Source organism: Dicentrarchus labrax, unplaced genomic scaffold (assembly GCF_905237075.1).
Source record: "Dicentrarchus labrax unplaced genomic scaffold, dlabrax2021, whole genome shotgun sequence".
NCBI lineage: Eukaryota > Metazoa > Chordata > Actinopteri > Moronidae > Dicentrarchus > Dicentrarchus labrax.
This window is the reverse complement of record NW_026136712.1, coordinates 2,363,133-2,380,646: the sequence shown is the minus strand read 5'-3', so window position 1 is coordinate 2,380,646 and position 17,514 is coordinate 2,363,133. Positions and strand designations below refer to the sequence as shown.

Here is a 17,514-nt window from a genome sequence, read left to right as displayed (position 1 = left end):
ACCAAATTCCTCACATATGCTCTGGTTGTGCAGCAATGTGGGGTGGTGAAACGTGTCCCGACAGTAAAGGATGTGCATGTTTTCAGACAGCACTACGATGCCACCCAACGCCAAAACCACCTGGTTGGTCAGCAGAGATCTGGGTTGCTCATGTATCCGGGCTACAACCGAGCGATACCTGCAGTACCGGGGATAGGACAGGACCAGCACCTTCTTCATGGTCAAGCCGTTACCTAAATAAATAGAGGGGGACAGTGGTATGAAGAATCAGAGTAATTCTACAGCCATGCTAGCAGTCCTCTAAATTACACTCATTATGTACTCATGCTAACTTTAGCATTCAGCTCAAACAGCTGTAGTTATACCGTTGTAGTTTATCTCAAACCAGTTGGCTAATAATGTGTAGTTTCTTGTAGTGATGTCGGTACGTGTGAATCACAAAAGATTCACAGATAAGGAAAGAACGCAGCAAGGACAATAAAAAAACTCTGCAGGACGCTTTTAAAAGGAATAAAAAAAGGGAAAATCCCTCCAGACAGCTACAAGACAAGATAAAAAAATATTACAGTTTGTTCACACACACATATATAATAGGTTATATTAATATATGAAGTATTTAAACATTAATTAACAGCTTGGTTAGCTTGGGAATTTATATTCATAGAGCAACACAGAGCTGTCAACCTGTATTATTCAGGAAAACACAAATATTTGATCAGGACTCAGTATCAGCCAACACTCAATATCAAATAGGGATCAGGGGCAAAAAAAAACTTGATTGGGACATTGTTATTTTTTTTTATTTTTTAATCGTGGAATTTCACAGATATTGGTATAGACTAAAATTCTGGTATTGTGACATCCCCAGTTTCTTGTGCTTGACAACAGTGTTTATGTCTTTATACACAGGTTCAAATCAGTAAATTAATTTTATCATTGTACACAACAATATTATGTTATGACCCTGAGTCATATGTGTATTTGTATTTCTATGAGCATATCATTTGCTGTACTGTTTTTCCTCCCTGCCTGTAGGTGGTGCTGTCAACCTGCTCTGTTCTGGTTTCTCAGTGTGGTGTGCTGCAGGGGGAAGCTGATTGGACGGGAGATTGATGGCATCTCCTGGGACCCAGCCCACTGACTTGTGTCCTCTGTACTGGACATTTGGTTCACATGGATCATCTTATACTCTTTTGAGCTACTTTAGTTCATTTTTTTTAAATAATAAACACTTTTTTAGGAATATATACACTCACTGGCCACTTTATTAGGTACACCTGTTCAACTGCTCATTAAAGCAAGTAGCTAATCAGCCAATCACATGACAGCAACTCAGTGTACTATATTTAGGCATGTAGACATGGTCAAGATGACCTGCTGAAGTTCAAACCAAGCATGAGAATGGGGAAGAAAGGTGATTTAAGTGACTTTGAACGTGGCATGGTTGTTGGTGCAAGACGGGCTGGTCTGAGTATTTCAGAAACTGCTGTTCTGCTGGGATTTTCACACACAACCATCTCTTGTGTTTACAGAGAATGGTCTGAAAAAGAGAAAATATCCAGTGAGCGGCAGTTCTCTGGGCAAAAATGCCTTGTTGATGCCAGAGGTCAGAGGAGAATGGCTAGACTGGTTTGAGATGATAGAAAGGCAACCGTAGCTCAAATAGCTACTTGTTACAACCAAGGTATGCAGAAGACCATCTCTGACTGTACAACACGTCGAACCTTGAAGCTGATGGGCTAAAGCAGCAGAAGACTACACCGGGTGCCACTCCTGTCAGCTAAGAACAGGAAACTGAGTCTACAGTTTGCACAGGTTACCAAAATTGGACATAAGAAGATTGGAAAAACGTTGCCTGGTCTGATGAGTCTCGATTTCTGCTGCGACATTCAGATGGTAGGGTCAGAATGTGGCGTAAACAACACAATGGTTCAGGCTGGTGGTGATGGTGTAATGGTATGGGGGATATTTTCTTGGCACACTTTGAGGCCCTTAGTATCAATTAAGCATTGTTTAAATGCCACAGTCTACCTGAGTATTGTTGCTGACCATGTCCATCCCTTTATGACCACAGTGTACCCATCTTCTGATGGCTACTTCCAGCAGGATAACGCGCCATGTCACAAAGCTCAAATCATCTCAAACTGGTTTCTTGAACATGACAATGAGTTAACTGTACTCCAATGGCCTCCACAGTCACCAGATCTCAATCCAATAGAGGACCTTTGGGATGTGGTGGAACGGGACATTCGCATCATGGATGTGCAGCCGACAAATCTGCAGCAACTGCGTGATACTTGAAAATAATTTCCCCCTAGGATTATTAAAGTATTTCTGATTCTGATTCTGATACTATCAAGTTAACATGGACCGAAATCTCTATGGAATGTTTCCAGCACATTGTTTAATCTATGCCACGAAGAATTAAGGGAGTTCTGAAGGCAAACAAGGGTCCAACCCGGTACTAACAAGGTGTACCTAATAAAGTGGCCGGTGAGTGTAAGCGGAAGCTGGATAGATGGACAGCAGTATCAGTGTATGCCGGCCTGTAGCTAACAGGAAATGTCAGTACAGTTAATGTGCAATACTCTGGTAAATGTGCAATACTTTGGTTTATTCTATCACTAAATACTTAATACTGCAATCTTTAGAATTTAGCTCTCAATATTAACATTATCAGTCATCACTACTATTATTCATTACACGTCATATACTGTAGCACACATATCCTTTTATCTCTTTGTATTGTCATTTGTTGCATTATAATGTACATACTTCCGACTATAATAATAATAATTCTATTTATATTGTGTTAGATTGTAATACATCATTTTAACATTCTATATAATTATTTCCTAACAGCGTGTGCTTTACACTTTACACACATAATGCTTCATGTCTGCTCTCTTTTGACATATACAACGAACTACACTGAATTTGTGATGAGCTGAGAGCACTGGCAAAGTCCTTCTAGTACACAGCAGCACTGTGCCTGAACACGTGAAACTGATGGAGCTGCTGCGGTGTTAGGTTTTATCACACCATTTAAAAGGTCCAGTGTGTAACAGTTAGGAGGATCTATTGTCAGAAATAGAATATAATATCTATAGGTATGTTTTCATTCATGTGTAATCATCTGAACATAAAAACAACAAATAAAATAGATAATATGTTAAGTGCCAATTTCAAGGCATTTTCAGGGAGCTCTGAAAACCTAATTGTGTTGCCCCTTGAAAGTGAGTTAAGAAGAGCTTTTTTGTGGAGCTGCTGTAGGTGAACAATCTTACAAGCTGAAACAAAACACCTGCCAGAAACAAATGACTCCTGTAATCCTCTCTGACAGCACTCATACTGTAGCTGGCTAACCTGCACACTAACACCTATCAGGCCTGCTTGTGATAGTTCTCTTTTTCTCATATTCTGTCCCTTCCTTTGTGTTTATTGATTATTTATGGCTGACTATGTTGAAGAGTACTTTGTCTCTGTACTTAGACTTAGGTTTTATGAATACATACATGTGTACAAAGCAAACACATGTCAAATACACAACATACAGTTTGTCTCTCAGACAGATCTTTGCTTTTATTCTGTAAAGCATTGATTGCTCCAGGGCTCTCAGGCCCTCCTGCTGCTGCTTCGCACCTGCTTCTTCTTCTTCACCTCAAATATTGTGGTATGCATGACATTACTCAATTAAAACATGATGTCTTTCAAAAGTGAGGTTTTCTTTATTGATAAAGCTAAATCTTTACAACAAGTGTGTTATGAGTAATGCGGAGAAAATGTTTTCAAATGCACTTCAAGTTTCAAAAAAACCTTTTGGAAAAACGTATTTTGTATTTGCAAATCACAGATAAACAAAACAATTTGTACAAGAGCAAGTGTAAACGGACTTCAGGTGGAAATCTATACATATACGCGTACAGATCAGGCTTTTCTCTGGCAATAATACAATACTCATATGCCATGTGTGTGTTAGAGTTATTTGCCACTGTAATCATTCCTCCTCTCATACTGGCTGTGGAGTAATACTTTAATGCAACTATATGATGAGAGGAGGTAGGCCAAAATCCACAGACCAGCATGTTAGCTTCATCACAGTGAGCATGAAAACCACTGCTATTATTACTTCACCATGACTACAATGGATCAAAAACCAACTGTTCTTGCACTTGTTGTTTTTAGGCACAGATGTGATGCATTTTGGCTAAGACACACCAGGCTGGAGTGTTTGCAGTGTAAAAATAAATCTTTTTACTAAGATCACACAATTTGTGACTGCCAATTTATCCGTTTTAGCATAATTAGCGCAGATGGAGTTTACAGGAGCCAAAGGACTGTTATGACGGGAAAGAAAGGGGATTAAAATGTAGTCTTTTTGTCTGCGTCTGTTGGAAAAGCAATAAACACAATGTAATTCAGAAATGATACATTGTCTTCCATTTTTTTCCCCATAAACAAAAAAACTTGGGGTTCCCTGCAGTGTCTGACTATACCTGGGCTTTTGGGGGAGCTTACTTTTTTAGAGACCTTTGACTTACAGTATGCTGAGTACAAAACAGATAAATGAATAATGCCGATTCATGTTTTCAGGGGAGCGCATCTTATTAATAGGAGCGAAGCTCCCCCTGGCTCCTCTGTAATTCACACCCTCATTCCCTAGTATTTAATAAAATGTATGTATTTGAAGTTAAGCAATGTCACATTTATAGAGTTATAGCTTATTTAATTTAGAATGGAAAATAAATGTCTTCATTAAACAAATGTTAACAACTGTATCAGATGGCATCAAATCACACCGAACTGTTCCATGTTAAAATGCATGGTCCCTGAATCGTATCCAGATACGTATCGGATCGTCTTAGATGGCAGAGATGCACACCTCTTATACTTAACAGTAGCGAAGTTTATTAAATTGAATAACCTGAACCGATAAAGGGGAGGGAGAGAGAACAACTGAGAGGCAGTTCCACCCTTTTTTTTACCAGATAAATGTTTGTCTACCAAGCAAATCCAGACATTTGACTAAGAACTTAGAACAAAGTACAACCATCCCCACAGAGGGCAGACCAGATGGTCTTTAAATACTTCTAACCCTGTATTTACAATACAGGATTGCTGTTCACATAACCATCCATCCATAAAAGCAAATCACCAAGAATGATTTGCCCTCTGACTCCCACTGACTATTGATTTCACAGCAGCAGTCAGATGTAACAGCTGACAGCACAAAGCCCCCATTATTGACTCTCCCACCTCATCTCCATGCAGGAATAGAATACCTAGGCTTCCATTTAGCCACTCATTGACAACTGAACAATTTGGAGAAAACAAAAACAAATGCAGCTCAACCTTCCTTCTTCCAAAGCCCCAGTGTTAATATATTGGAATGTAATGTTTTTTACAAACGCTGTTTTTACACACAGATCTGTTCTTACCTAGTGCTGCTTTCTCTCTTAAGACATCTTTGAAGTGAAGGCCACAGTTGAGGGTTGAGTCGTGGTAACGGAGGAAGGAGTCCGTGGTTATGGAGCTCATCTTCAGGGGTAAAGCTTTCATTCCTCTGTCCCAGGCGTGCTGGTCCCATACGGTCCATTTGACCAGGTCCTTCAGTCGAACTACAACCTTCTCAGACACTGCGATCACCTCGTCCTGCAGCAGAAACACACACACACACACACACACACACACACACACACACACACACACACACACACACACACACACACACACACACACACACACACACACACACACACACACACTTTCAATTCACAACGTTATTTGTTTAAGAAAGCAGCCCTCTGACTACCTTTGCAGAGTCATATCAGTGCAAAATTAGTGCACAGTCCAGATAGAAAAGGTTCATTTTCATTCTAGCTCAGAATATTCACTATATCATATTGATCATTTGTGAATTTTTCTTTTCGATATCAGCCTCATAATTCCATATCGGTCAGGCTCTACTTGTAATGGAGTGCTTCTAAATTGTGTTATTGCTATTTTTCCGTATTTCACACCTCTGAAGTGAGACATTCAAAGGTTTAAGTCAAAAGGTTAACAGTGTAAGAGTAGTTAAAATAAAACAAAATAAATATACACAAAGAAATTAATAAGAAAACAAACAGACAGCAACAGAAAACAATTTAAAACAGTCAACATTCAAAAGGAGAGAAGTTTGTAATGATGGTTTTAATTTGTGTTGTGAAACGTTCCAAGTGTGTGCAGCACAAAGTGTCTTAATGCGGGACTTTGGGGTTTAATAGGGCAATGATATATGATGGCAGGCTGCCATAGAAACCAATCCTCGTCATATTTTACTAGTGATGTCGGTCAGTGAACTTTACAGCCGACGGATTTTTGTTTTGAAAGGAGAAAATCAAAATCAGGAAATAAGCTGTTTCCCTATGTACCATTTATAAATATGGGAAATAAAACGGGTAGTTTTTCAGTTTTTTATTTTCAAAACTAAAAACGTGTTGTTTTTTCTGCTCTTCATTTTCAAAACATAAAACAGAAAATAGCTTGTTTCCCAATTTTGGTTTTCTCATTTCAAAACAAAAATCTGCCGCAAAGTTCTCTGACCAATGCCAAACCAACCTTATCATACAAGTTGCAATGATGAGTAGAAAACCTTACACCAGTAACAAATCTAAAGGCAGAGCCATAAAATGAATTTAGGGGTTTAAGACTGGAGTGCATACACCACTAATGTAATATACACACACCAACATAAGATCTCTCTCCTGTTTTGCTTGAAGTCACCAGATCAGCTTTAATTTCTAATGGAACATTCTTGATACTGAGTGGCCTTGTTGCATTATGTATCTGCAGTCTGCCGATAGGATGCATCGCTATCATACAGGATCATTCAGAGCGCCTGGACTGCTTTGCCAGATAAATAAATGTTTTATTAACATGATGAGGCAATGAGCCAGGCCACGTTGGGAGGTGAGTGTGTGTGTGTATGTGCTCATGCACATACACTGAAGAACTGTTGAATTGAATAGAATGTAGTACATTATGTTTGGTTAGTTCATTGGGATGATGATGAGTTTGAGTGGTTACACAATTATGTATAAGTGAAGCTATTAACATTACCTAGACAGAGTAGGACTATTTGATTATATTCTATACAAGGATATATTGGTTCATGGTCTGTTGCCTCTATGTTCAAGTCTCATTTGTGCTGCTTTCATGGCCATGCCTGCTTTGAATATGAGTGAACCTCAATGGGACTTTCAGAAAATACTACTCTTCCACCTCTCCTCTCCTCTGCTGTCCCTCTGTTGAACTCCAGAGTGAAGCCTAATCAGAGGTGACATCACCCGGGTGTCAAAGCGCCCTCTGGGAGAGAGGTATAATCATCATAATGTCTCATTACATCTCCTAGCAGCAGCCAGTTATTTACTCTAAACACACGCACACACTTGGCACATTTAATTATGTGTGTTGATAAACCTTGTAACTCTGGCTTTAAAGGCACTACAGACATAGTGAGTAAGTTTACTTACTTTTTTTTTTAAGAACATAGCCAAGAGAAACAAGCATCAGTAATTCAACTATGGCCCCAAAAACACAGGGAAAGTACAACTGCAATGAGTTACAATTATGGAGAAAAATACTATTGTATCGTAGTACAGTCGTGAGTTTAATTTGAAAAGCCTGGTACCAGACCTCTGAATCACTGCTCCCATCACTTGATTCTTCAGTGATTAAAATAGACCTTTTTCACAGCAGCTATTTAATGTTGACATGAAATAGAAGGTAAATGGTAAATGGACCTGTACTTGTATAGTGCCTTTCTAGTCCTTCGACCACTCAAAGCACTTTTACACTACGTGCCACATTCACCCTTTCACACACATTCACTCAGTGATGGCAAAGTCCATCGAACGGAAACTAACGCATTCATACACATTCACACACTGATGCATAGCAGTAGGGTAAAAACAGGTGTTACCAATGATACTAATTAAGGTTCCATTCCATTTAGTGTAGCAGAGCCTTTCCAGTGAGCCAACATGCACAATAGCAACACTGAGTCTGTTTGACCTGAATGGAACGCAATCTTTTCTTGTGCTCCTTAAAACTTGTTAAAGAAACAATTGACCAATCAAAGCTTTGTAGGTGGGATTAAGAATGAGGACATCCTCTGGATACATGTCAATTCCATTAGTTGCATCCCCATTTCCATTTCCCCATTGTGTTTTTCCCTTGCATCTTCTTCCTTCCCTACCTTAAACACGGAGACACAAAAGGAAAAGATGCGAAGAAGAGTGGAATCAATGAAACGCGTTTCTTCTAAATTGTCATCTTGGACGATGCCTGCTTCTGAAGCAATGGTGGCCACTTTAAATGTGCCAGATGTAGGGGTAGAGTATTTGTACATCATGGCTGAATAAATGAAATGACAATCCAGTCTGATTAGCAAGCTATACATTGTCCTTTATGGTGCTGGAGAACCTGAACTTTTGGAAGCCAGTTAGAACATAGTAAACCTTAAAGTGTTAAGCTCAATTCCAGCTCTATATTCTTAGTCTGAGACGCCACTAGAATAACTTTGTATGATTCACTCTTCAAAAACATCTTTATTTATCTTATAGTGACCCTTCATGCATCATCTTCTGTCGGAAACGAGATTTCTATTGGCAAACTTTGCAGAAGCCTGCTGATTGCTGGTAAACAGCGCTTCATCCTCTGGCCATTTTGATTTGATGAATTTCATGACTTCACTGTTTATCAGACCACAAATGAGAATTAGGATGGAAAATGATAGACGCCACTGGAGCAGAGTATTTTCTCGAGACTTGGCCTCACTGATTACTGTAAACAAGCACAACTTTATAACTTTATAACTTTATTTAGTGATTTCAGTGAAACTGGATCATATTTTGTGGAGAAATTTCATTTTGTGAATGTCCGTGTTCTGCCTAGACCAGGCAACCATATAAAGTAATTTTTTGACGAGCCACGGGGGTAGTTACAAAAAGTCGCAAAATAGGTTGGAAATGTTTCAGCGCATTTTGGATTCTGAACATTTTGTTCACAAGAACTACTTTTACATGCATTTACCTCATTGTTTTTGTTTTTTTGTTTGACCTTGTTTAATGTCAACATCCTCCAATATAACATTACACGTATGACGTATGAAACTCAGGAAATAAGATGCATGGTCAGCAAACTAAACACAAGGCTGTTTCTTAGTTCCTGAAAAGTTGATCCAACACCCTGACACCAACATGCGCATGAGGAAGAAATAAGTGAGTGAGACAACCAACCCCTCACTTATGCACGTATTAAGGCAGACAATAATGTACACCAATGTCTATTTGGTAATATCAATATCAATTGTTTTAATATAGCAGTGAGCTCTACTTTGTAAACCAATAGAAAGGAAGAAAAAGTAAAATTATTGTTCATCAGCTGTCCCTCCAGCCCTGTGTAGAATACACTATGCAGAGAGCTCTGTGACACTATTGGTCTTCTCATCTTACTGCATGTGACACAGTTTGACATTGATATTCAGATCAGCCATATGGTGCTAGTTTTCCACCAGCCGAAGGCAAACATCAGGGATATGACATCACACCCATATTGGAAATGTGTCCTTTCTCTTCCATCACATCATTCAACTTTGCAAGATTAACTGCAAAAGTTTGGAAAAAGAATCCAGGTCTTTACTTCATCATCAGATGAGCTCATGCCCACACCACGTGCTCCCTCCACCCCCCTGTCCTCCTTAAATAAGATTGAAGGTTCATGTATGTTTATTTAGTTTGGATTCTTGATGGAGGTCCTTCACAGTGTACCACACAGTACAACTATGTACAAGAACAAAACCATCAGTGCCTGAGCTGCAGCAGGCAAATGGCAGATTTACCTTCATTAGTATCATTGATAACACCTGTGTTTACCCTACTGTTTCATGCCAAAATGGCTGCTGTAAAAAAGGTATATTGGGCAGTTTAATATCTTGTGTGAATCAGTGTTAATTTCGTTGACGAAGACTATGACGAAAAATATTCATCAACAAACCTTTTTCACGGACGAAAACTAAATAAAAAGTCAGATATAATGACGAAGACTGACGAAATATAACTGACACTTAAGTCAACGAATAAAAATGAGACGAAAATGTTAGGGAGGGACGAATGGAGAAGAGATCCAATCAGAACTACTCTTCTTGTGGGACAAGTTGGGAAGAAATCCAATCAGAGTGAATCTTTGAAGGTAGGTTGATCTATGCAGAAGCAGCAGAGCCATTTTAAAAAGCCGCGGCAAATGCAGGCGCAACAGCTAAACGAGTTTGCAGAACTTTGCACAGTTTCGAGGACGTTTTCACATCAGTTCAGTTGTTTACTTTATATTTAGTTGTGTTTAGTTGCACAGTCTTAGATACACAGCTTTGGCTGATTTCAGTTGACTTCGCTCATTAGCAACATGCTAACGTTTTGCAGTGCACCCGGTCCGAGGGCAATGTCTCATGAACAACAGAAATGTCAGAGCTAGGTCTAGGATGAAAACGAAGAATTGACATCTGGTCACACTTCACATATGACAACAAGGACAACAAGACCGTCTGTAAACCGTGTGGAGCAAAAATCACTGGGAAAAACACCACCAACTGGAAGTGACATTTACAGACGACTCATCCAGAAATACATGTGAAGGTTAGCGTACACACTGAGGTTATTTTATCAGATAAACCACCGTGATTTAGTCGACTAAAATCTGCTAATATTTGGTCTACTAAAACTAGACTAAGACTATAAGATTTCAGATGACTAAAATATGACTAAAATTAAATGGTGTGTTATTCAAAAGACTAAGACTAAATCAGAATTTGCTGTCAAAATGAACACTGTTGTGAATGACATCTCAAGTTATAACTTCATTTTTGATTTGTTGCTTCAGGAAAAGTGTGTTTGCGTTCAGAAATCTTAACCTGGCCGCAGATCACAGAATTAACACAAACACATTTTGATTTGGGTAAATTTTTCCCCTTTAAAAAACAGTAATCTGATCTTCTTCTCTTGCCAGAGGAGAGAAGTACAAACAATGTGAAGAAAGTGGAGGGGGAGTTGTTTTCTTTGCAATATGGGCTGACTCATATAATTACAATAACTGAGAGCAGAAGATGACACAGATTAGCTCATTACACAAGAAGGCCCAGAGTGGAGGTTTCCAGGAAATTCACAGTATTACTGGATGAACATGTCAGTGCATTGTTCTGCAAGTGGCAAAGTCAGTACACATACTGTATCCATAACTGTGTAACAATGTTCCAGCACAGAAGAAATCATTGCCACTGTGCATGACTAAGATACAGTGAATTAAAGCAAAGCAGGAAGGCTCCATTATTAAATGAGATTATTTATCTATTGTTCACATTGTTTTGGTTCTGAATGCTGCACAGAAGATTTTTCCAACCAATAGACACACACACATTTTGGATCAGATTTTGTAGTCTGTGCGCACACACGTGCACCCATGGCAACCCTGAAACCACAGAGCCACCCCCTACATAAATAACAAATCCCAATTTAACCCCCGAGTACTCAGGGCTCAACAATAAGGACTGCAAGTAGAATGCATCGTCGACTCTTGGCAGAAGAATGGGGTAAAATAGGTTCAAAGGCACACACCAACAACACTCAACTGAGACTAATACAGTATAATTGGCTGATGAGAACCCACATAACCCCTGTGAAGTTAGTGTGTAAGTGTAAAATGCAAAAATAAATATGATTTCTAAGCCTGCAGTACGTTTTCATACCAGTATATCGTTATCGTGTTAATTGTGTTAAATGTAAAATAAATCTATTAATACATAATTTAAAAGTGCATCAGGTTAGTATATATAGCTTATTTATAATCAATCTATTGTCAGGTAGTTTTCTGACCCACTTGCAAGTGACAAAACCGTTAATGTTGAACGCCACTACTGTATGCCTACTATGCAACATCAACAGTATCACTGTTACTGTGACTGCTTATGAAATGGATCATCTAGGTCCCGTTTTTTTTCCCTTGGCATTATTTTTTCATTTTGCTTCTTTGATAGCATGCAGTGTGAACTTTATCTACTCTATATTGTGGGTGGGACAAATAATTGATGCAATCATAGACTCAGTGACCATGAAAATAGAAACCGCAGTACAAAGTAATGCAATCCTACAGAAACGCCCTGCAATAAATCCTACCTTTGTGAAACTGAATATGTTCCATTTTTGTTGAGACTGTGCTGAAGAGGAGCTGACTCAAGTCTGTGGTCACTTTCGAGGCTGCCGTTTCATTTTCTCTTGAACTATTCTACTTACATTGATGACAAATGTCTCACTGTGTATTCTGAAGATGATCCATATGCAGTAGGCACTACATATTATTTGCTTGGTTAAAGTTCAAAACAGGCAAATGTGCCATAATCCCCAACCTGATCAGTCAGAATAGAGCCATCACCTGAAACACCCTCCAGCATATTCCAATCAAGTGTTGTCTGTGCACAGAGTATCAGTGTAGCTACAAAACACACATTGTTTTCAGGAATAACTACTGAACGATTAGTCATTTTACATCACAAATGTGATTTGAGAAGGAACAATTGTCAAATTGCAAAAACCTTGATTTTATATACAACTTAAATACTGAACATGATTAACCCTGGGAGGAGCTCCAAACACAAAGCAACTGCAATCTGATTCTATTCATGTACAAATAAGATCAATCTGTGATCTTGCTCAGTACGAGCTAAACTACCCTTACATAGATAAAAATTAGGTATTTTCTGACAATTGCCTCAGTGTTCAAGTTAGTTATCAAACAAAACTGTCAAACATTTAATGCTTCCAGTTTCTCAAATGTGAGTAAACTGACCAACTTTACAAAACCAACATTTATTTAGGGATGGAAATCGAAAACCAGTTCAAGTTGAGAACTGGTTCTAAATCAGAATCTTGTACGACTGAGCTTATCAATTTCTTTTATCAGTGTCAGCATGTTTTTCTGACGTAACGACGTAAAGCCTCTACGCTGCTGGAAACTTGCAACATGGCGGAGACAAATGGTCCAAAGCGTGGCCTTGTGAAGAAGCTCAATGGCATGAAGATTTCAAATAAAGCAGATGATGATTGCCGCACAATACATACTTCCTGGTGCCAGTTGGTGGCGCTATGACTATGACTGAATATTGGCATGTAGATGTGTTCAGGGCGGGACACTTATCAGACGTGAAGTTTGGTCGAGACTGGACCATGTACGCTGAAATAACGTTGAGGTTCACCGCATACAAGGCATTCAATGCACAGTCCGGAGTCAATCCATTCAATTCCCTAAAGGGAGTTTCTCAAAATACGATGGGTACAAATAGCCAAAAATTAATTAAAAATGACTGACTTCCTGTTGGGTTTGGGGTATGGGTCCAAGATGCTTTCCTGTCTATTTCCTGGTATACATGCACATACCAATTTTCATACATATCAGTAAAAGGTGCCTTGGGAGTACATTTTCGCCATCGCCATATTTTGTGTCGCATTTCATAAAAAGAAGAGGAAGAAAAATAATTCCCTAATAACTACTCTTCTTATACTCCGTGTTCAGACAGACAAACCTGTGAGGCCTACATTTTTCCATACAGGAAATGATCAGGAATCAATAAGGATATCGACAATTGCACAAATAAGCAAGTCGGATAATGGTATTTTTATCAATAAAATCTTGTCAACACCCATCCCTTAATAAAGGTATTAAATAAAACAAAACATTTCATGACATAGAATATAACCAAATGAAGGATTTCAGGTCACAGTAGCTACAAAAACTCCACAGTTTCAGTTTCACTGTTTACAGCTGCACCTGGCTTATAAACAGGTAGTGCTGCAGGCAAACACCACTACACTGTGCATTACAGCCAATGCATTCAAATTACAACAGCCTAAATTACCTTGCTGAGTACTGCATAATATTGCCTTAGTATTAATATTAATAGTGCAGAGAGGCTCATTCAGTCACTGGAGCTGTAAAATTAAATGAATCTGGAGACTGCAGCACTGTGACACAGTAACCTTCAGAAATGCCAATGGCTGCCTTTAAGGCACAACCATCATTAATCAATTCATAAAGAGAGAGAGAGAGAGAGAGAGAGAGAGAGAGAGAGAGAGAGAGAACCAGTACGGTTCTAATTTACTACAGGCCTGCATGCTACAAAGCCGAATATATCCTGTTAACAAGTGATACAGTCAAATGATCTTCAAATGGAATTGTGAGACATTCTGTAATGTAGAATGGTATGACTAGAATGTCAGTCTCTTGATGCTGTGTGTCACCAGTTGAAGATGCCCTTAATCAAAAGTCAGTGTTTTTTTCTTTTTTTGTGGAAAAAACATCACTTATTGGTGACTATACTATAGGCAGACTGTCAGCTCTCAATACAATCTTGAAATATGAAAAAGAAAACTGGAAAGGTATATTATCTCACTTTGGTTTGGCAGGGAGTTAGTACTGACTACAGATGAAATGTGGTGAATAACCTTGTCAGCTCATATCTTGTCTTTACCCCTTAGAACCCACATTTTCAAGCTCTAACCTGCACATTTCAGCTGTCACTTACTCTTAGTGTATCCTGCCACAGACACACACACCAAACACGCTACACACAAAAATACAAGGGCGTCATCATTCATAGTGAAGTGTAATTTCTGCACTCTTTGATCTATGTCAGTAAAACATGAACAGATACAATCAGCTACATCAGCATAACCAAACACCTAATATAAATGTACCCAAGATCATTTCCATATATTATTATAGGAATTTGTAGTGTGTACTTTATGGGACAACACAATGCACTGTTCAAGGAAGTCCTCTTCACATCAGTTTGCTATGTAGTCTTAGATTAAAGGGATACATGCAGCTTATCTTATCAGCCCATTGTGTCACAGCAGGCAGAAAGCGGAACAGATTGCTACATGTGATATGAATCATTGCTAAATACAAAATCTCAAATATGTGAGTCAGTTTCCTCTAAAAACAGTAACAGAAATCATAGTCTACACAACACTTCTCACCTACAGCTTCAGGGCCAAACAGGATTTTGTACTCCCCAGAATTACATACTGTACCTCACGGTGTAGATAAGACTTTGAAACACCATTCTGACAGATAACATTGACAACAAATATAACGGAACAGTAGAATTATTTAATAAAACATAACATTTTGTCATTTCTTTAAGTAGTAAGAATATAGTTTGGTTCAATTTTCCAAAATGGGTGTGGTTCTGCTGGGAGGAATTTGGCCTCATGATCTCAAAACAGGAGCGTTGTTAGGTTAGGTTATGTGGTCAGCCCAAACTCAGTTTAAAAAATCTGACATTTTAAGGCTTTGTTAGTAGTAGTTTAAGGTAAATGGAGCAAACTCAATTCAGATATCTTTAAGCAATGATTATCAGTAAGGCTACACACCAAATACTTCACAACATAAACATTATGAACCTTAATAACCGCAAAATGCAGCATGGTGGATCTTAATCATGACAAAAACACGTAGTAAAAGTCGGGATTGTACAGAGAGTACTGGCTGTCTGTGCACTGAATGTGTGTGTGTAGTGCTTTACAAAGGCTCCACTGTCAGTGTGTGTACAGCTCCTCTCACATGCCAGCACACTTAAATTCAATCTTAAAACATTCGTGCTGCTTCTGATGTTTGGACAACAAGCGTCCGACACACCGGCAAACGTTGGCTCGTGTTACTTAAAAAGGTCGGAGCAGATCAACTGCGACAATTACAGTAGAACATAAACGAACAGTGATGGTTTAACTACCTCGCCGTGGCTGGCACTCCGCCCCTGCGGGGTGTCCTCTGGGAGAAAATAAAGTTTGGAGCTGGACAGGAGTTGGTGATTGGTCCTCTCCTCCCAGAGCAGCTGCAGCTCGGCGATGCACAGCGGCTCTCCCGGCTCACAGCGCACCACGAAGAAGTCTCCCAGCGACAGCAGCCGTGTCTCACAGCCAAGGTTAAAGCGAAAAGCCTTGTAGAATGTGTACGGTCCGTGTGAACCACAAGGTGAGCCTACCCACTGCGGGAAACAGACACACGGTCGAGAGAATTAGTGAGTTACAGCAACGCTTCAGACACAGAGCAGAACATTAGAGTTCCCCAAGCTTTCACTTAATGAGCACCTACATGCCCCCATACATATTTATATATGTATTAAAAAACAGATTAAGCAGCCTGTAGAGCGGGTGACTGATCAACATAAAATAGCAATTTAATAAAATCCTAATATTAAGAGCCTACCGTGAGCGAGGCGGGCTCCATCTCGGCTCTGCAGATTGATTAAAGTCCCAACATTTTCCTCCAAACTTGTCGGCTTCAGTGGTTTGCAGGTTGGTCCTGGAAGGCTGCAGAGGGAGCGCGGATAGGAAGCAGCCTGTGGCCAATATCAAGAGGGAAGAGCTCACACACGCTGCCGAGAAAATGTGCAGAAATCACACCCAATATTTGGCCCGGCGGCCCCGTCCACACACACTCATTTTGTCCCGGTGTTTTCACCCGGTGGCTTCATTTTCGAATAAGATAACGTCGCAGTGAGCCTCGCCGCCCACAGCCAATGATTTAATGTGAGAGTTTAAAAATATTAAAAGGTGGAATAATCACAACCTACCTTCCTGCATGAGATAAAGTCAGGTTTCTGCGACTACCTGAAGAGTTAATGATATTACTGCTTTCACTTTCAGAGTTTAACCTCGTCATTTATGTTATTATCACTCTATGGCTTTGCTAGGACCTGGGACGTGTGTGAGCCAGCGTGCTGTAGGTACAAAAAGACCGGAAATTAGCAATAACTTTCAAAATAAAAATGTTAAACATTGTCAGAAATATTCTGTAAGTCATTATAATGAGAAACGCTCTCAAAATAATGACTTACAGAACCCATGCACAAGACAGGGAAAAACACATTGGCAAAAATGGGCTTCCACAAAGACTTGGACGGAAAATTGAAAAAAAGAAAGAAAATTGTAAAGGTGGACAGAACTCTCAGTGAAGTCCCCCTCCACTCAGAAATCAGTTTTCTGTTTTTCATTGAAAATCAGATTTTAAGGGGATTTGTGACACAAATAGTCGCCAAGTCAAGCCTGGACCGATTTGGAACTAAGGCTATGTTCACAATAAAGGCACAAGTGACGCAACTCTGATTCTTTTGCTCATATGTGACTCAGATCTGTTTTTTCATGACAGTTTGAACCTTAGTATAAACAGTCATATCAGGATTCATGTGACTTTGATGTCACTCTAGATCTACCTTTTGTCATGCGGGTCACTTTAGGACTGTTCATACTGGAATCTGATGTAGGCCACATCTAACAAATCATCTGAACAGCAAAACAAAAGAAATCTGATCTGAGTTATCAGAACTGAGTGCTAAGGCTTGCAGTTTGAAATTAGCCTTGTACAGTGTGATGTAGAAACTTGAAGCCACCAGTGCACATCCACTGAGAATGGACTTTACAGTGA

General features: G+C 39.3%; 1 protein-coding gene across 3 annotated transcripts in view; it reads right to left on the bottom strand.

Annotated features, from left to right (window-relative positions):
* LOC127372866 (AT-rich interactive domain-containing protein 5B-like) overlaps positions 1 to 16,907 on the bottom strand; it is an 88,111-nt gene extending 71,204 nt beyond the window's left edge. Inside the window, exons 1-5 of one of the 3 annotated variants that reach the window (XM_051416749.1) lie at positions 16,664 to 16,906; positions 16,297 to 16,429; positions 15,821 to 16,075; positions 5,439 to 5,652; positions 3 to 233 (exon numbers count right to left, since the gene is read on the bottom strand). In XM_051416749.1, the coding sequence (XP_051272709.1) occupies positions 3 to 233; positions 5,439 to 5,652; positions 15,821 to 16,075; positions 16,297 to 16,317 (721 nt within the window). In that variant the 5' untranslated portion in view covers positions 16,318 to 16,429; positions 16,664 to 16,906. Of the gene's footprint in view, positions 1 to 2; positions 234 to 5,438; positions 5,653 to 15,820; positions 16,076 to 16,296 lie in introns of all 3 variants that reach the window. The other 2 variants (XM_051416751.1, XM_051416750.1) reach the window with 2 other exon arrangements.
* Between the last annotated feature and the right edge of the window lie 607 nt (positions 16,908 to 17,514).